Source organism: Nansenia antarctica (genome assembly GCF_963989245.1).
Source record: "Nansenia antarctica genome assembly, chromosome: 15".
Lineage (NCBI taxonomy): Eukaryota > Metazoa > Chordata > Actinopteri > Argentiniformes > Microstomatidae > Nansenia > Nansenia antarctica.
Window position 1 is genome coordinate 10,077,032 of NC_137685.1, and position 21,411 is coordinate 10,098,442.

A 21,411-nucleotide genomic window follows, 5' to 3' on the forward strand; every position below is an offset into this window, starting at 1 on the left:
CCAGTTCAATCAGTAACACCTGTGGCTACCGGTGAGCTCACCTATATACCTGTGCACTCCTATGCCCTCGCCACTCAGTGGTCAACAGTAAACATGACATCCAGCACAGACATAATGGCTGCAACACTCCGGCTCCTATTTGTTCATTGGCTAGAGACATTAACAAATACAATCCAAACAACAAAGCCATTATGCAACAACACCATAAATACAGTAGCAAAAAAAATCATAGTCCATAATGCAGGGCTGTAGTAGCCTACACTCCACTTGTAATCTATCAGGAATGTCCTTTGTAATCCATCAGAAATGTCTTTGGGTTGAAGATGTTCCACTTTCAGTCCTCTTGAGGCGTCATCTGCCGGATTTTGTGCCGTAGGGATATATCTCCACATTTTCCTGCAGGTCCATCTTGAGTTGGTTCCTCTCCTCTCTCACTCCCTCCAGAATCTCTTGGAGCTGGTCTCTCTCCTCAGTGACAGAAGTCACACTAGAGAGCAGCTTCTCCAGCTCCTCACCATGACTGTACGTTTTCTCAGACAGGAGGAGGTCTCTCTCAGCACACACAAACTCCAGCTCCTCACTCTGTTGTTTAGCCTGCTGTTCTAGAAGAGACTGCTTCTGTATCTTTTCACTCTCAAGTTCAGAGTTCAATTGCTTCTGTTGTCTGAGCTCGTCTTGAATGCAGTGTAAAATATCTTGAGTCACGGCAACCGTCTCTGTATTTTCCTGCAAGTCATTCTTCAACTGGTTTCTCTCACATTGAATGGTTTCCAGTTCCTCTCCAATATGCTGTATTTGTTGCTGAAATTGGGTTTCTTCGTGTTCCCTCTCAGCCTGCTGTTCTGAGTTCAGATATTGTTGACATTTCAGCTCTGCCTGGACCTGTATGACCATCTCCATATTTTCCTCCAGGTCCATCTTGAGCTGACTCCTCTCGTCTCTCACTCCCTCCAGTATCTTCTGGAGCTGGTCTCTCTCCTCAGTGAGAGAAGTCACACAAGAGAGCAGCTTCTCCAACTCCTCTGCATGATTCTGAGGGCTGTCGATCTTCTCACACTGGAGGTGGTCTCTCTCAGCACGCACAGAATCCAGCTCCTCACTCAACTGAGTAATCTGGTTTTGCAGCTCTGCAAGATGGGATCCATTCTCTGAACTATTTTCATTGTCCAAGCTAGTCTTAATCTGTGTATTCAAGTGTTGTATTTTCTCTTGTAGGTCTCTCTTGAGCTGGGTCCTCTCATCGCTCATATCTGAATGTTGCTCCTCCAGCTGCTCCACTGCAATTCTATTCGCAACCACCGGAGAGCAGTCATTTTGCTCGTTGCAGATTCCTTGGAGGGGTCCACTTATCACCCATCCCAGCCGGGTTTTAAAAGCGTACGGCCCCTCTCCAACACTGTTCACCACCTCCCAGGGTTCCATTAGCCTGGAGGCATTGGTGCCAATCAGCAAATCCACCTGGGCTTGGATGTGAGGGATGCAGATGCCATTCAAATATGACCACTTCGCCACTTCTTCATCTGAGATTATATTAGATGTTGACACAGGCATTTTCTCTTGGGTCAAAACTTCAGGAAGGCTGTAAAACTGTCCATCGTTACAGCCAGCAATCTCCAAACCTTGAAGAATAAAGCTTGAAACTTCCTGATCTGGCGCCATGGTACGCAACTGAACCTTTACTCTCCTTCCAGTCATTTTCAACCTTGTCATCAAGCTTTCAGAGCAGAATGTTGAAGTGCTTCCTGGGTCCAAAAATGCATATGTTTGAATTATTATGTCACCTTTGGAGGACTTAACTTGCACTGGGAGGATTGAGAGAATGCCGTCACTGCTACCGGCTCCTGTATGTCCAGAAAAGGTAGAGACGTGTGTGCGGTCACTTGATTTTTTCTGTAGCCCATCTGTGTCAATTTCCTTTTCCTTGTTTATGTGGAGAACACTTGGATGTTTCTGACCACACACCTTGCAACTCATGCGCCTTTCACAGTGTTTGCTCATATGTCCAGTTTGCAAACAAGCAAAACAAACGCCTTTCTCCTTCAGGAAACGTATCTTCTGTGTGTGTGCTTTCTTTTCCAATTGTGGGCATTGCTCCAACCCATGCTCAAGGGAGCAACACAGACACAGATTTGATTTTGTAGTCTTGTACTGTACACTTTGTCTCTTGCTTCTGTCATTGCTTGTAGACTCTGCAACATCACTCTGTTCAGTGTTTACAATAGTTGTAGCATAGGCATTTCCCTTGATCCTTGATGGTGATCTGTTCCTGTCACCAAATGGTTTCTTCTCTACAGGCTTTTCATAGCTACTGTACTGTAAATCTCCAAAAATAGGTTCGGATGCAATTCTCACTTGGCGCTCAACAAAAAGAACAATATCTAAAAACTGAGCTCTGCGCTGATGGCGCTCCCAAAGCTCACACGCCTTTGTTCTCCATTTTTCTTTCAACTTGTAGGGGAGTTTCTGGATCACGGCTCGCATGTTAGCTGGCATGTCAAGTTCATTGATGTATTTCAATTCTTCCATTGCGTTACAGCACTCACGCAAAAGGAGTGAATATGCTTGCAGTCCTTTGACATCCTCAGCCTTCACCAATGGCCAGCCAAGCACCTTGTCCACATATGCAGCGGTAATTTTCAACTCATCCCCAAAATGCTCCTGCAGCAGTTCCATTGCTCTTTCATAACCTCTGTCGGGAGGCATAAGTTGACAACTGCGGACTAGCTCCTGAGGCTGCCCTCTTGTGTACTGCTGTAGGAAGTACAAACAATCACCTTTGTTGTTGGTCTTATTTACCACACAGTGTTGAAATGCTCGGACGAAAGCTCTGTATGACAGAGGATCTCCATGAAACACTGGAATTTCTCTTATTGGAAGGGAATTCATGTTTTGCTGTTGCACCAAGAGCTCCGTTATTTGATTTTGTGATTGAAGTAGACTGTAAATATTGCCGTCCTGGGTGTTAGGAGAAGGTACAACACCACAGTTAGCCTGACCGTGAGAAGATTGAACGGCATGTTCAGAATCCTGACTGTGTGGAATCTGCATGTGAGGAGATTTTATGACCTGTGCAGCATCCAGAATGTGGGAAGATTCCATGACCTGTCCAGAATCCATCATTTGGTTTGTTGTTCCATGTCTCTTTAACCTTGATGCCTTCTGGTTGGATTGTGAATGAGACTGTAGGCCTATATTTTGCTTTGGCTGCACATGCATGTTTTTCATAATAGTGCTTGGAAATGGATTGAATTCATTGGCCCCAGGATTGAGAGGTGTTTTCCTTTCCTTTGTGTACGATTCTTTAATTGAACTCCCTCCATCAGATTTCATAAACACTGCTAGTTTAGCAGAGGACACTGCAATCTCGGTGTTAAGTTCAAGCTGTTCCTGTTTCCTCCGAAGCTGCTCAGCCTGCTCCTGCAATACATGTTTGTCACGCAAAGCAGCAGCGCGCGTTTCTAGTGCAGCTTTCTCGGCTGCAGCTTCAATGCATTTTAATGAGACTGTAGAAGATCGGCCACTCCTTGAGCTTCCACGGCTCTTCTGTGATCGTTTACTTGAAACCTGCGTTCCCACATTAGAAACACTGTCATAAGGATGCACCTCATCTTCGTCGTCAATTTTGTAGTGATTGACAGCTCCATCAACATCATGAGCATCATTATTGCTTTCCAACCGTTTTGTAACTGCACCAGTCGATTCATTATCCATTTCACATTCCAACCATTTTGTAACCACATCTGTAAATTCATTGACACTCAACGTTTTGGCTTTATACCACACTTCATGCTTGTCAGCTTCATCGGCTGGCAGCAAAGGTAATAGAGTTGTGTGTGCATTTTGTGCGTCATGGCACATCAGTTTAAACTTGTCAAACTCGCATTTCACTGGTTCTTTACAATCCTTGTTGCTGTTAGACATCAGTTTATTAATAGTCTCCTTTAACTTGTTTGCTTTGTTCAAATGACATTTTCTTTTTGTTTGCAAAGTGTCTATTTTGTCTAGGAAGGCTTTTGTGAGCTGCCTTTTGCGTTTTAAATCCTCTGGGTTCATTTCCACAGGGCTGGCAGTAGCCACGCCCACCAGCTGTGCGTCATCACAATTTTTACTTTGCGCTGTAGCCATTGTTACATTCAGTCATTTGTTTACGCTTTGTTTTCAAACAAATTATCTCCAGCGACTTGGCTACTCACCACTCAACGACAGATTTCAGCTGTGGCAATTCAATCACTCACCCAGAGCTCTGAAACGGGTGGATCTGAAATGGATAGCCTACTTAAGTCGAGTTGTCCACTGGTCCGCTCGGTTCCATTCAAAGTAAACGGAGGTAAACATCGGCTTAGTTGCCAATTCTTCTTTCTTGAAGCGCAGCACTTCACCAATTAGTCCACTCGCCCAAATGAGCTAGTCTTTGACTTAAATGTGGTGACTGTTTCCTCCTTAGTCACCGCGACTGTTGAACTGTAAACTTTAGTTGACTCGTGATACCAACACCGACGACTTCTGTAGTTGCAATCATTTGTTTACTTTAATATAAAAACATGATACACTAAAACAGTTTCGCGTGTGGCAACACGGTCAAAGACTGTGTGCTCACCAGTTCAATCAGTAACACCTGTGGCTACCGGTGAGCTCACCTATATACCTGTGCACTCCTATGCCCTCGCCACTCAGTGGTCAACAGTAAACATGACATCCAGCACAGACATAATGGCTGCAACATATTGCATATGCATACTGATTATTTTTACATCAAAATGTTCTGGCTACTGTTGTTGCAATAACACATTCCTGAGCATAGTGTCAGGGTGAAAGGTACCTATGATTTGTATCCATATTATGGAGAGGTGAAAAGTGACATCCTCTGAGGCGAAAGGTTAGAAGAAGTTTGGAGGGTTTTTGTTCCACAACACCCAAACACTCTACTAAGTATATACTGCTGAGTTCAGACTTCAGAGGACTCAGAGACTACTTTGAGAGAAGATGGAAATGTCCGACAACGTGTATGCTAACGCCTGTTCAGACTTCACTGAGCTGTAGTCCAATACTGAGCACCAGAGGTGACCAAGGAGAGTGCCTATGCATCTATGTCCAGGTATGTGGAGATATCATATAGTGAAGTATGAGTATACATACGCACACACACACAGTTAAATGTGCAAACAGTGTTTATTTAGTCAGTACGAAAAGTCCTAAAAAAAAAAAGTTTCTGAATAAAAGTCCTTAAAAAAGTTTCTGAATAAAAGTCCTAAAAAAATTATTTCTGAATAAAAGTCCTTTAAAAATGAAGTTTCAGAATAAAAGTCCTTTAAAAAAAACGTCCCAAAAATAAAAGTGGTGAAAAAAACACAGATGGTATGTTTGGGGGGGTGGTGATAATGTGATATCTGGATTTTTTTTGTCAACCTCCATAACTGGAATGACTTGATGTGTACCTCATCTAGTTACTGGGTCTGTGGGAAAGTGAAGTCCTGAACTGAATAATGGTAAATGATTAGGGAGAGAGGAGAGGATCCAGATATACATAATGGAAAATAGAACTGGCGAGGAAGCCACATACTGTGTGATACCTTGTGTTGCTTCCTCATACTGCATGATGTCAGTTCCTGTCTATTGTGATAATTATCACTCATACATGTCAACATAAACACCTGTATCTGCCACACACAGCAAGCCAAGTCTGTAATTGTATAATAAACTATTGATTGAAAATCTTTAGCACAACAGATCATAAACAAAAAGGCTATTGATATATCATAGTTAAGTATTGTAGTGTACAATATACTATACTACACACAAATGAAGACTGTAGGTAGGGCCTATATCAAACAGTTCTGACTTTATATGAAATAAAAACATGTTTTTCTTTTGCTTCCATTGTAGGCTACAACGTGCTTGTTCTGTTGATGAAATAAAAAACAATGAAATGCCATCATCGCACTGACTAAATAAACTAAACACTGCCTCTGTGTCTTCATCACACTAGAGCAAATACGTGGATATTGACATAACTTGATGAAACAGATGGTATGTAGTAGAAATGTCATTATGACATTATAAAGTGAATATTTATGCAAATTATTTCAAATCTTCAACTATCTCTTTCGAAATGTTGATCACTTACAAACGTACCGCCATTCATAAAATATCTGGAGGACAAGGACTTATCACACTGGATGGACGAACCTGGGCGTGAACAAATGTAAACTCTGTAATAAATCATTTGAACAGTTGTGTGAATTGACCAGGAGTAGAGTAGGAGTTGGATATAATTAATGTATCTGTTGCAATGTACCCTTTTCTTTATTTTTTATTATTTTTTATTATTATTATTATTATTATTATTATTTTTTTTATCAGTTTTCATGTTTTTATTATTACCTTTATTTAAAAAAAAATTCTCTCCCTTTTATTTTGTATGTGTATATATTAGCCTGTATTATATTGCCTCTCCATCAATGTACGTACTATATACATTGGCCTACATGTGTATGGCAATTCCGGTGAGTTATCTGCTTGTATGTATATACATATATCATTATTACTAATTATTTATTTTCAATATTTGTTTTGTCTTTTTCAAAAAACTCAATAAATATATTGTTGAAAAAAAAAAAAACGTACCGCGATTCTTGCGCAATCCACCGGTCCAGGCTCCACCTCCGGGGCGGGTCTACCAGCTACGTAGCTACGCCGCATTAGCCGCGCTGAACTCGGATGACAGCCAGCCAGACTGTCGCTGTCAGTGTGCTCGCTGCTGCTCTCTTCCTGGTTCTCTTCCTGACATACTACAACTAGCTATTAGCAATTTCATCACCTAATTTCTATCCTAAATAATCGATCGATAGTGTGTTTCCGGACCCAAACACGAACGCCAGCCCGGGATGTCGTTCCTGGACCCGCCTGGGTCACCTGGGAGGCTGCTCCTGGACGATACCGTTGCCCTGACAGCGCTGATCGAAGCGTCCCAGAATCTGCACTCTCACACGGTGAGTCTGGTGGTGGTGGTGGTTTATGTTGACATGTATGAGTGATAATTATCACAATAGACAGGAACTTACATCACACAGTATGTGGCTTCCTCGCCAGTCCTATTTTCCATTATTTATATATCTGGATCCTCTCCTCTCTCCCTAATCATTTTTAGGACTGAGGAAGATCTCTTGATAGATAGATAAGCAACCGTTACTTACACAGTGTCAACCAACGGCCGCCAGCCAGCTAATTGCCTGACCTCGGGGTCTGTGTTTACTCCTGCTCTACTTAATGTTTATGGCGCATTACTGGCGACGGGGTTGCTGCTTGTTGACATGTGACGTTAGCTAGTTAGCTAGTTGTTGACGTTAGCTAGTTAGCTAGTTAGCTAGTTAGCACCCAGTCAGGCCATCCCCAGCTAGCTGAAATCAACAAAATGAAACGCCAGTGAAACTTGTTTTGATGGCGTGGGAATCAAACCAGCTCAACGCTCGTTTACCAGCTGCCCTGCACAGCCATCAGCTGTTAGCTACTGTTTGTGTGTTTGAGATGGGAGATTGGAGATGGCTAGTGATAGCTAACCAGTTATAGCAGCTGGTGCTTAAAAAGGGAGATACTTTCACACCGTTTTAACGTTGTCCGATGATTTTCGGTTGATTTCCGTTGATTTCGGTTGATTTTTTAACGTTGTACGTGATGTGGTGACCTGGGATGTGGAACGCCAACTCAGCTGAATGTTGTTTTCATGTCACTGTGACTCTGTCAAACTGGAACATTCACATGGCAAAAACCCCATTTCGATATTGTTATGATCACGACAGGATGTCAAGCACAACACATTGAATCCTATATTTAGTTGATGTGAGGGTTTTTATTTATGGTTACAAAAACAAGGAAGTGCCCAGGAGGTGCCTATTTATTCACACACTACTACTAGTGATCTCGGTGGTTTTCTATGGAGATCCCTATTGGGATGCTCTAGTTACTGAATTTCTGATCAGCACACAAAAACAATTGAGGAAAAAATACGTTTTTATTATAGGCTAGACCTTGGCTGGGGGAAAACAGCTTGAAAAGCTTAGCTCACTCTCATAGTGTTGTTTAGAGTTTAGCAGTGGCACAGGATTAACTGGTGCTGGGGTTAATGACAGACCTTTTGGACTCTTGCTGGTACCAGCCTCTGTAGTGAATGATTTTAGGAGCAACTATTAGTATAACATGAAGTGGGACAGCACAGACAGTGAAACAGACAGATGCAGACAGATGACATATTGTGTAGTAGGATATAATCTTGATAAGTGTCTTTTTCTCTGGATTTGGGACAGCGGCCTTTTTGTGTGAAGTGGTTTTATTCATCATTGTGGATTTATTTATCCAGGAAAAGTCTCATTGAGATTAAAATCTCCTTTACAAGAGCGTGTCATGGCCAAGACAGGCACCAGCACAAGTAACAGGGTAGGATACATACAAATAAAGAAATAAAGAAATATATATATTGTATATTAGGGGTGCAACGGTTCAGTTGGCCCACGGTTCGGTATGAACCTCGGTTTTTGGGTCACGGTTTCCATTCGGTTTCGGTAGGTATTTTGTGCGTAAGGACAAAAGAAATGCTACTATTTATATACAAACCCTTACTTTAATTTATTTTGCTTATACTTATGGAACTTTAACATTCAGACACATTCCAGAATATGACTGGTATATTTTAATATAAAGTGTAGGCAAATATAAACAAAAAACACTTTCAACTGTAAAATAAATTAAATAACGGTCAAAGACGAATAAGGATTTCGAAATGTTAAATAAATGAAATTGGCAAAAAAAAGAGCCAATTTCAGCACTTTCTATCTTTATTAGGCTAGAGTGTTCTGAATACAACTCAACAACAGGGATTAATTGTAATAATGCAACAACAACAAAAATCAGTGAATCGTGTCATTGTTACCCAGAATGACATGCTGTTAGCCAGGAATGACATACTGCAAGATTTCAAAGTACTATTATTATAATATTATCATTCATTATTAGGCTCCCTGGGTTGGGGTGGGTATGGCTGAGGTTCATTTGGCTCCCTGGGGTGGTGATCAAGTTGGGGATCTTCAAGATTGGATTCATTCATAAAGACTGGAGTATCGTTCATTATTTCATTGGTCCGCCTCAATCTCTCCCTCTCATTCCTCTTGTTTATCCTCCACTGATCCCTTGTCTTCCTTGTGGCAGAAGGAGTCACCAGCCGTACAGGGGTTTTGGGCTTTGATTTGGAGTTATATTTGTAGTAGCTAGACACTGAAATAATGAGTATTAAATACAGTCTGTAATCACACTGATTCCATTACTTTAAATGGATCGATCCCTGACAAACAACATAATATTGTATTTTTTAAGCACCTTGATCCAAATTGCTCCATAAGAAATGGCACCTAGCATAATCTGACACATTCTTCAACTAAAACATCTAGGCCTTTTGCAAATGAGTGTAAACCTATTTTGATGAATGTTTTAATTGTTCCTTTTTACTGAACTGCCTTCTCACTTCACTACTAAATCACAATACCTTGCTCTCTTTTGCTCAAGAAACTCAGCCCTAGCTTGTGGATCTTGGTTCTTCCTGGCCCTGAGACTTACCTCTCTTTATTAGACAGCGACATCTGGAAAGACAAAACTGACCGTGAAACATCAAAAGCTATACGAAACATCAAAAGCTTAAATATTAGATTTTAGCATTATTATTTGTTCATTATTTGGACAATAACCTCACAGAAGTCAATGATAAATGACCTTTGTTGCTATCATTGAATCTTATGAATTCAAGAAAAATAACAACCAAAAATGACATAAAAGATCAAAAATACATAATTGTGTTATTAATATAATATAACTATCAACTCAATGCCTAAAAAGTTACAAATATAAAAAACTATATTCATTAACATGTCCATTCTGGATATCAGAGGATGTCCTGGGTAACAGAAGATCTTTGTTATCAAGGGAGGACAATTTGTTTAAAGTTGAGCTCCAAATTTCTTCTTTTTAGAGTAGTTGAGTATTTTTGTTGATTGAAGATGTTTGACTTAAGATGTTTGGCTGTTGCAGCTGTGACATAACTTATTAGTAGGAACAACTTGACTTTGACTTGCAACTTGGATGAATGACAATTGACCAAATATTCATTTAGATGGCTCAATTGACTGGGTCATAGTCGTCGGAATTTGTACAGCTTGTGTCATGACATTCTCTGCATATGGCAGTGCAAGTGACTCCATGTTTTCGCCATTTGTATTTCTTCGTGTTGCAGTCTTTCTTGCAACTCCTGCAGACTACGTCCAATATCTCTGGTGGTACAGCAGGCTGATCAGTCATTATTGGCATACATCTTCCATCCACAATGTGCCGTCCCCAATCTTTGGGGTTCATGTTTTCACTTCTCCTTTTCCACTCATCAATCATTTGGTAAAACACATGAAGACCATAGAACTGTGCAGCTGCTGATGTTGGCGGTAGAGTTTGCGGTCCCACCAGAGATGTGGTCCTAGATACCTTATCACCTGTGTCTCAGCATATCCAGTGATTCATCTTTGCCACCACCATACAATGATGCTAGAGCGTTTTCACCTGCTGCAACGATGACGTCCTTTCTCACCGTTTGCTGTGACTGGCTGAACACCGTGGCTTGTTCAAGGAACCAGGCGTCATTCTTCACTTTTTTCAATGGCAATGCCTTTCCCGTTCCAAACAGACGAGAGGTGGAATCACAGCCCAACATGGCATGGATAAAGAGGAGACGGTCACACACTTAAGGACCTAAGTAACTCCTTTGTCTGCCTTATGCACCATATTTGACTGGAACCGAAAATATCCTTCCGGTATAACAGCCTGAGGTTCCGCTGTAGTAGTACAGCGTAGTAGTACAGATACGTTATTGTTAGTAGTTTAAAAACTCTTTCAGTTGTTCACTCACAAGGGATACATCACATGATACGTTTATGAGGGAGAGGGACCACACTTTACCATCTAGCCTTGAGGGAAAAGATTGGCTAAAGTTAAACTAACTGCAATAAAAAAAAGATATAATCAGGCTGAAATCATACATGCTATTTCTGTATTTTGTCCCCCTACAGGAATACATAATCCGTGTTCAGAGGGGGGTTTCTCCAGAGAATAGTTGGCAGGTAAATATAATCTATTGATCTTCTTTATGCAAATCCAACTTAAACCTGTTAGATCAGTTTCAACTAGCTTCTACTCATGTGTCATGTTTGCCTATATTTGCAGGTCATCCGGAGATACAGTGACTTTGATATGCTGAATAATAGTTTGTTGGTAAGTGCCACATTCAATCCCAGTCAATCATATATTTCCGTTACTTCTGTCCAGTCCATTGTTAGCTCTCAGTTTTTGCTGAGGTTTTACAAGCTAATTTCCTGTGAAGTGGTTCTTCTATGAACCCTACATTCCACCATAGGAACTCTTTCTCTGTCAAGACACACACACACACCCACACACACACACACACACACACACACACACACACACACACACACAAACACACTTTCTAACATCCCTGTTATGACAAAGGAGCTGTAAGTAAGGACCCCCCCCCCCTCACTTTCTCCCTCCCTCTCTGTTTCTTTCTCCCCCTCTCTCTCTCTCTCTCTCTCTCTCTCTCTCTCTCTCTCTCTCTCTCTCTCTCTCCTCTCTCTCTCTCTCTCTCTCTCTCTCCCTCTCTCTCTCTCTCTCTCTCTCTCATTCTCTTTCCTCTTCCTATAGATCTCTGGCATCACCCTGCCCCTCCCACCTAAGAAGCTGTTAGGGAACATGGACAGAGAGTTCATAGCAGAGAGACAAAGGGCCCTCCAGGCCTACCTGGACTACATTACCCAGCACCACATCCTGTCCACCTGTGAGTTGGTCAAGAAATTTCTGGACACCAACAACTACTCTGCCAATTACACAGGTTGGTGCTTTTAATAATACACACACACACACACACACACACACACACACACACACACACACACACACACACACACACACACACACAGGTTTGCTATTATTGAAAATCTTCATCTTTATTACTATGAAAAAACTATTATCCCCTAAAGGGAATGCTTTGCCTCTTTTTAATAAATTGTGTAATTAAGTTTTCTGTGAGTATTGTTTTTTCTTAATGTTTCACTGAGTACACGTCCTTGTTTGCAGAGATCTCCTTGCAGCAGGTATCCATGTTCTTCAGATCGGACCCTAAATGGGAGGTGGTAGAACCCCTGAAGGACATCGGTGAGACTGTCGCCATAGTAACGACATTGTCTTTTTAATCTAGATCAAAATGACTTAAATTATCCCATTTGTTATGCATCACATGAATACTCAATGACACCACTTCATAATGGTCTTTGAGTAAAAAGGAAAACATTTTAATTGGATGTATTACTACTGGCCAGCTGCATGTTGTTAGTAAAAGGTCCCAGAACCCTAATCTTGTATGAGTAAAGTGGGGTAAATTGATGATGTGAGGACAGGGGCCCAATCCCATTTCTAATTCTTACCCCTACCCCTCGTAACTAGACTCAGGCGCAACGCAGTGATATTGTATTAATGATGATCTATTCTGCACATCATAGGTTGGAGGATACGAAAGAAGTATTTCTTAATCAAAAACAAAGATCTGCCCAAGGAACGGCAAGTGTTGAGTTGGGTGAGTCAGCAACTTCTATTATACTTTCGGTTCATTTGGTATTGCTGAAAAGCGCTTTATAAATGTAATAAATTCTCATTGTTATTATAGAAATAACCCAGAAGTGATCTGTTGTGCAGAACGACATAACAGTACAGAGCACATTAGGCGCCTGCTTTCTGCCTTCTGAATCACATGACTCCAGAGCAAATTCTACGGGTCGATGAACACATGACCGTTAGTGTAATTGTTAGGAATTGTTGTTTGTTTCTCTTGCTGAACAGGTTGACTTGGGCCCTGATAAGTTCCTGTCAGACAAAGACCTTCAGTCCACCATGAAGATCCTCCCCACCCTGTCTGTATGTAGCACATCTTACGGAGATTTGAAATATGACATTTAAAATGGTTTCCTAATCAATACACAGTTAATATTGTCAACCACTGACCAGGATGCAAAACCACACGCACGCACGCACGCACGCACGCACGCACGCACGCACGCACGCACGCACACACACACACACACACACACACACACACACACACACACACACACACACACACACACACACACACACTTTCTTTGTTATGTGGATATATAGATATATATCTCCACTGTAAATAAATACATTTAAAAAGTAATTCTTCCTACTTCTAGCATTGTGACTGCCAATGGCCCCTGCTCCTGGTAGAGATTTCTTTTTCTTGTGATGACTGATGGATAGATGATTCACTTACTGAAACTAATTGTTGTACATTTGTTGTAAGTAGCTTTTGATAAAGATGTCTGCTAAATGCAAAAAAATAAAAAAATGGTCTGAGTCAATTGTTGTGTTGGTCTCTCTCCTCCAGAATCCTTACATCTACCCGGTGACGTTTGCCAGCACCAGTGAGTCCTCAGCACTAGTGATAAGGCTTTTCAACGACAAAGGCACCCTGAGGGACCACATATGTAAGGTACAGAAACACACTTCAGTGTCTATTAAGAATGTGAACATGGCTAAGTAACATGAGTCCTGTCTAGGGATGGGAATCGACAACCGGTCCCAGTTGAGAACCAGTAACAAATTGTTCGATCCATCGGAATCGTACGCCTGCAAGGTTATCGATTACTTTGATCGATGCTGGCATGATTTTCTGACAGCTGCGCGTTGCAAATACTTGTGCATCATGATGATGTCAAACTCTGCGGTGTTGTATCAGAGTGTACAGTTTTATTTAGTTGCAACAAGGACAGTATTCAAGTGATCAGGCTGTGCCACAACATACCTGTGCCACACATACCTGTGCCTGTGGTATCCATTCATAAACTTTGTTTGAGAAAGATGATAAAATAGCATGTTATCTATTTAAAATGTGACAAACAAAGTCAAATGAAATGTGCAACGTCATGGATTCTAAATGGTAGACGACCTGCACGTCGCCACTGAATAATGCACCCATTGATACTTTGCGCTCTGTCCCAGGTAGTGCTGCTACCAATGTGCTGCCAACGTTTCTTTGTCTCAAGTAAGGAGAGAGGATTGTGCATATAAACTCCTCAAAACAAGTTTGGAAATGTTATTTCAGTCGATTCTTCCTCCCCTTTAATAATACCAATTGGTATTGTATTTTATAACGTTGGAAAGCCTGATTAGTCACCTTTACAACAGGGTACAACTTGTAAGGATCATGCATTCGTGGAATGAGTAACACAGCTAAACGTGTGGGTAGCGGCCCAAAAACAATTGCCAAAATCTTGCGAATCCTGCAATATTCTTCCGTTGGTATTCAATAATAAAACAGCTGCATTGACGCTGAAAACCTGTGTAGTCCTACTTTTTTTTCCACACAGAAAATGTAGCAGGAATTGATTACGGAATCGATAAAGAATTGGATCGATAGGCAGAATCGATAATAGCATCTGTATCGATAACGTCTTATCGATTCCCGTCCCTGGTCCTGTCTACTCTGTCCCTGGCAGGTCAAGCCCAAAGAGCCTTTCATGAAGAAGTACTGCAACCCCAAGAAGATCCAGGGTCTGGAGCTGCAGCAGATCAGGACCTACGGGAGGCAGATCCTAGAGGTAGGGTGGAGGAGGAGACACATCTTAGATCTTAGAGGTAGGGTGGAGGAGGAGGCAGATCTCAGATCTTAGAGGTAGGGTGGAGGAGGAGGCAGATCCTAGAGGTAGGGTGGAGGAGGAGGCAGATCCTAGAGGTAGGGTGGAGAAGGAGGCAGATCTTAGAGGTAGGGTGGAGGAGGAGGCAGATCTTAGAGGTAGGGTGGAGAAGGAGGCAGATCTTAGAGGTAGGGTGGAGGAGGAGGCAGATCCTAGAGGTAGGGTGGAGAAGGAGGCAGATCTTAGAGGTAGGGTGGAGGAGGAGGCAGATCTTAGAGGTAGGGTGGAGAAGGAGGCAGATCCTAGAGGTAGGGTGGAGGAGGAGGCAGATCCTAGAGGTAGGGTGGAGGAGGAGGCAGATCCTAGAGGTAGGGTGGAGGAGGAGGCAGATCCTAGAGGTAGGATGGAGAAGGAGGCAGATCTTAGATCTTAGAGGTAGGGTGGAGGAGGAGGCAGATCCTAGAGGTAGGGTGGAGAAGGAGGCAGGTCTTAGATCTTAGAGGTAGGGTGGAGGAGGAGGCAGATCCTAGAGGTAGGGTGGAGAAGGAGGCAGGTCTTAGAGGTAGGGTGGAGAAGGAGGCAGATCCTAGAGGTAGGGTGGAGGAGGAGGCAGATCTTAGAGGTAGGGTGGAGGAGGAGGCAGATCTTAGAGGTCGGGTGGAGAAGGAGGCAGATCCTAGAGGTAGGGTGGAGGAGGAGGCAGATCCTAGAGGTAGGGTGGAGAAGGAGGCAGATCCTAGAGGTCGGGTGGAGGAGGAGGCAGATCTTAGAGGTCGGGTGGAGGAGGAGGCAGATCCTAGAGGTAGGGTGGAGGAGGAGGCAGATCCTAGAGGTAGGGTGGAGAAGGAGGCAGGTCTTAGAGGTCGGGTGGAGAAGGAGGCAGATCTTAGAGGTCGGGTGGAGGAGGAGGCAGATCCTAGAGGTAGGGTGGAGGAGGAGGCAGATCTTAGAGGTAGGGCGGAGAAGGAGGCAGATCTTAGAGGTAGGGTGGAGGAGGAGGCAGATCTTAGAGGTAGGGCGGAGAAGGAGGCAGATCTTAGAGGTAGGGTGGAGAAGGAGGCAGATCTTAGAGGTAGGGTGGAGGAGGAGGCAGATCTTAGATCCTAGAGGTAGGGTGGAGGAGGAGGCAGATCTTAGAGGTAGGGTGGAGGAGGAGGCAGATCTTAGATCCTAGAGGTAGGGTGGAGAAGGAGGCAGATCCTAGAGGTAGGGTGGAGGAGGAGGCAGATCCTCGAGGTAGGGTGGAGGAGGAGGCAGATCCTAGAGGTAGGGTGGAGAAGGAGGCAGATCTTAGAGGTAGGGTGGAGAAGGAGGCAGATCCTAGAGGTAGGGTGGAGAAGGAGGCAGATCTTAGAGGTAGGGTGGAGAAGGAGGCAGATCTTAGAGGTAGGGTGGAGAAGGAGGCAGATCTTAGAGGTAGGGTGGAGAAGGAGGCAGATCTTAGAGGTAGGGTGGAGAAGGAGGCAGATCTTAGAGGTAGGGTGGAGAAGGAGGCAGATCTTAGAGGTCGGGTGGAGAAGGAGGCAGATCTTAGAGGTAAGGTGGAGGAGGAGGCAGATCTTAGAGGTAGGGTGGAGGAGGAGGAGGCAGATCTTAGAGGTAAGGTGGAGAAGGAGGCAGATCTTAGAGGCAGGGTGGAGGAGGAGGAGGCAGATCTTAGAGGTAGGGTGGAGAAGGAGGCAGATCTTAGAGGTAGGGTGGAGAAGGAGGCAGATCTTAGAGGTAGGGCGGAGAAGGAGGCAGATCTTAGATCTTAGAGGTAGGGCGGAGAAGGAGGCAGATCTTAGATCTTAGAGGTAGGGCGGAGAAGGAGGCAGATCTTAGATCTTAGAGGTAGGGTGGAGGAGGAGGCAGATCTTAGTGGTAGGGCGGAGAAGGAGGCAGATCTTAGAGGTAGGGCGGAGAAGGAGCCACCATGTGCTGAATTAGACTCTCTCCACCAGTGTTTCCCACAGGGTTTTGTGTGGTGGGTGGACCACGTACAAAAAATAAATAAATAACATATCCAGGCAGCTAGCAGAGAAAGGACTTCTTTTATGTGAAGTGATAAGTGTCAAATATTTTTGGTTCGTTATGGCCGCCAAAGTCTAGGTAATTAATGGGGAACACTGTCCACCCTTCACCCTGAAGTGTGCGCTCGCTCCCTTCCTCTAGTGCAGTGGTTCTCAAACCACTCCTCGGGGACCACCAGCCGTTCCACATATTTGATCTGTTCCACCACCAGCACACCTGATTCAACTAATCAAGTGCAAAGCAATTATGGTTTGTACTTGAATAGTTGAATCAGGTGTGCTGGTGGTGGAACAGATCAAATACTGTATGTGGAATGGCTGGTGGTCCCCGAGGAGAGGATTGAGAACCACTGCTCTAGTGGAAGTTTAAAGTGATCGGATTGGTCTAAGACTTATGGTGGGAATGCTTGAGCCTATGCTTGAACCAATCCAATGTGTTTAAATGCATGAGGGGGAGTGGCTGCACTTAGCATTGGTCACCCTACCTGTCTGTCATTGTTTTGAGTAGCCCAAAATTGCTGTTATACACATTGCCACCGTTTGTCATTGTTTTAATTATTATATTGTATTATATTGTTGATTATTTGATTGTTGTTTGCTGCGTTGTTGAGGAGCTAGCTTGCCCTAGGCATTTCATTGCTACATCTAACGGCGGTATCATTTATCAAACCAGGTTCTGAAGTTCCTGCACGACAAGGGTTTCCAGTACGGCCATCTCCATGCATCCAACGTGGTGGTGGAGGATAACACGTGCAAACTGCTGGACATCGAGAACAGCTTGCTAGGCCTCCCCTCTTACTACCGGCCCTACATCACACAGTTCAGGAAGATCAATGTAAGTGGGAATAACAGAGGTCCTAAATCAGTTTAACACTGACCACCTAGAGTGTTCCAAGTTTTTTTATGTGGTATTTACCCTAGCAACAGCACTTTGATTGGCTACAAAATGAAGTATCGTAATCTATGCATTTCTGGTGAATAAAGTCTAACTCTAAAATGTTGACAATCTGGGTGACTTTATTCACCCATGTCCCTAAATCATCTTAACATGGTCTTGTCTGTGTCAAAGGTCAGAGGTCAGGTAGGAGTCTAGGTTGGTGGCATACAGATATCACTGACTTGTTGATTATAGGGCTTGTGATTGAACATTTATTATGGGGCGGTGTCCCGGATTCAGATGACTCCTGTTGTTGGACTGCAGATGGAGAATCTCTCTATTGAGATTAGACTTGCTAGGACTTGCTTAATCTGGGTTAGGGAAACCACCCTATGACTAATACATTATCATTAACTCGGTGTGTGTGTGTGTGTGTGTCTGTGTGTGTGTGTGTGTGTGTGTGTGTGTGTGTGTGTGTGTGTGTGCGGGGTGTTTACCCTTTCAGACCACAGAGAGCGTTGATGTGTACTCGTTTGGTCATTTACTGTATGAAATGACGTATGGGAGACCTCCGGATGCTGTTCCTGTTGACCAGTACCCCTCTGCACCTTACACTTCAGTTGGTAAGTCCAGTACCCCCCCTCCCCCCCTCCCACACACACACACACACACACACACCATATACTTCAGTTGGTAAGTCCAGTACCCCCCCCCCCCCACACACACACACACACACACACACACACACACACACACACACACACCATACACTTCAGTTGGTAAGTCCAGTACCCCCTCTCCCACACACACACACACACACACACACACACACACACACACACACACACACACACACCATACACTTCAGTTGATAAGTCCAGTACCCCCCCACCCCCACACCTTACACTACAGTTGGTAGGTGATAACCGAAGATGTCCAATTTGAACACCTGAATCACAACAGACAGAAAGCCACGGTACCTGTGCACTGTACAGAGACCCTCTATGCCAGGGTGGGAATAACTACAACAGATGTCTCAAAGTCTTTAACTGCAGTATGGAACTGATTTAAAGGGTTGATCATGTGTATTGGTACAGTGTGGAAGGATTTCTGATCTATTTTAACTGTTTTGTTGTCGTCGTCCCCCCTCTCCCATCCCCATCCCCCCCCCCCCAGTCTCTGTTTTGCAGTCCATCCTCACCACTGAAGCCTGTAAGACTGGGATGCCCACTGTTGCACAACTCCTGCAGACGCCGTAAGTGAGAGACCTTCCTATTCATGAGACTGTGGGGAAACACACACATGCTCAAGTCACTGTTTGTACGATGCGATGCGGGAGTCCTTACACACATCTGCTTGTGCAATGATTGTGGTGAATTTGTTGTATGCCCTGTCTTCCAATGAGAGAGAGTGTGTGTGTGTGTGTGTGTGTGTGCGTGTGTGTGTGTGTGTATGTGTGTATGTGTGTATGTATGTGTGTGTGTGTGTGTGTGTGTGTGTGTGTGTGTGTGTGTGTGTGTGTGGTGTGTGTGTATGCGTGTGTGTGGTGTTAACCCTTTCAGACCACAGGGAACGTTGTTTGTCTTGTTGTATTCCCTGTCTTTCATTGAGAATGATTTAAAATGGTGTACGTCACGTTTCTGTGAAGATGAAGATGGATGCTGTTTTTTGCAGGCTTTTTAGCGACGTTCTGCTGTACCACTCAGAGAAGCTCACGTTCTTCAAGGTGGGTCTATCCGCACATCTCAACATCCGATGATGTACGTTGTCCAATAAGATTACAGGGAAATGTTCCGTAGGTTTGATTGGCTTGAAAAGGACGCGCCTGTTCTATGACAGGTCCTTGTTATTTAATTTTCATCTAACCTACAGTAAATCCAAAAGGCTTTATTTAGCTTTTGCTTGTCTCAATTCATTCCACTCCCCTTCGAATCTAGATCACCACTAAATTAAAGGATGCCTTGAAGACTGCCAAAGAATGTTCGGAAAGGAGACTCCAAGAGGAGCAGAAGATGGTTGGTGCATGCTCCTTATTGTCTCCTCTCCTTATTGTTTACTGACATTTTGTTCTGGTCTTGTTTGTTATGTCTGGGTGCTCATTGACCAATAGGAGCAAAGAATTCTAGTCCCACTCACAAAAAGACGGGTACATTCAAATGTTAAGAAATAAAGGGGCAAAAAAACAACTCCTAAACCACCTTTTTATTTTGTCGTTGTTTTGTTTTGGCTTTGTTTTTGTCGACCTCAGAACCATCAGCACAAGCGGCTGACCAGAGCCCAGTCCCACCACGGGTCAGAGGAGGAGAAGAAGAGGAGGAAGATCTTGGCCAGAAAGGTTCGACAGTCTGTTAGATACGCCCCTTAGTACCTAGTCCCTAATCCCCTACCCCTAGTCCGTAGTCTCTATATTATCTAATATCTTTATTATTTATTATTATTTATTTTATTATCTCAATGTACAAGTACACAAGAGTAAAATTCTTTGGCTATGGTCTCGACATTGGCATTGCAGCATCAGATACAAAATCACAATATTAAATTAAGTTAATAAGTAAAATAAGTAATACTACAGTAATAACGTGATGGTACTACAGTGGCTTCGATAGTGCCTATCGTGCCTAGTCCCTACCTCCTAGTCTCTAGCCCCTACCCCCTACCCTCTTGTCCCTAACCCCTACCCCTAGCCCCTACCCCCTAGTCCCTACCCCCTAGTCCCTACCCCCTAGTCCCTACCCCCTAGTCCCTACCCCCTAGTCCCTACCCACTAGTCCCTACCCCCTAGTCCCTACCCCCTAGTCCCTACCCCCTAGCCCCTACCCCCTAGTCCCTACCCCCTAGTCCCTACCCCCTACCCTCTTGTCCCTAGCCCCTATCCTCTTGTCCCTAACCCCTACCCCTAGCCCCTACCCCCTAGTCCCTACCCCCTAGTCCCTACCCCCTAGTCCCTACCCCCTAGTCCCTACCCCCTAGTCCCTACCATGGACTAAAAGTCCTCTGAGTTTGGTTGACCCCTCTGTGAAACTGAATGCCCCTGTTGCCTAGCCTACTGTAGCAGGATGATGTCATTGATAGAGATACCAAATGTTGTTGTTGCAGAAGTCCAGGCAGTCAGCCTACGAAAACGAGGAAGACATTTCAGTGAAATATAACAACAACTCTGGTATGTCATGACAAGGATTTATTACAACTATGAGAAATGATTCTAACCAAAAATGTGATGTGAAAACAGCTCTCTCTCATCATGACTGACACCCGTTGACACCTGTGCGCCTAGGTTCAGGAGCCAGTTCGCCACTGACGTCCCCCTCCTCCCCCACGCCTCCCCCAACCACAGGTAGGTAGCAGACTACTATCTCAGCTGTTCCTCCTAAAGACCTCTTCATCCCCACTATCCCCTGTACCGTTTCTCTACTGTAAATAAATACATTTAACACAACATGGCACAGCATAAGGACCCTAACCCCCCATCCGTCCAGCGTAGACAGGCTTGGTGAACCCCTGCTGTGGTTTGGTGAACCCCTGCGGTGGTTTGGTGAACCCCTGCTGTGGTTTGATCTTTATCTGCTGTTAACTCAGTCCTCATCGAGGAGCTTAGTTCTTTTTTTCTGAGTGGGGCAGTCCCACTCATATTTTCATTTTTATTGTGACAGAGACAGTAGAGATTTGACAGGAAGGATGGGTGAGAGAGAGAGAAGGGATGACATGCAGGACATGTCCGCGGACGGAATCGAACCGGAAACCCTGCGGTTACGTGGTCAGCGCTTAGTCC

The 21,411-nt window shown here is 43.9% G+C and overlaps 1 protein-coding gene across 1 annotated transcript; it reads left to right on the forward strand.

Moving 5' to 3' along the window:
• The first annotated feature begins 6,810 nt into the window (after nt 1–6,810).
• pxk (PX domain containing serine/threonine kinase) lies at nt 6,811–21,051 on the forward strand. The gene is made up of 17 exons (XM_080545531.1): nt 6,811–6,989; nt 11,097–11,147; nt 11,251–11,298; nt 11,746–11,932; nt 12,178–12,255; nt 12,600–12,673; nt 12,937–13,011; nt 13,505–13,609; nt 14,616–14,717; nt 17,439–17,600; nt 18,148–18,265; nt 18,819–18,897; nt 19,317–19,368; nt 19,580–19,657; nt 19,891–19,977; nt 20,739–20,802; nt 20,917–21,051. The coding sequence occupies exons 1-17, from the start codon at nt 6,885–6,887 to the stop codon at nt 20,982–20,984; spliced, it is 1,533 nt and encodes a 510-aa protein (XP_080401657.1). The 5' UTR covers nt 6,811–6,884; the 3' UTR covers nt 20,985–21,051.
• The last annotated feature ends 360 nt before the right edge of the window (nt 21,052–21,411 follow it).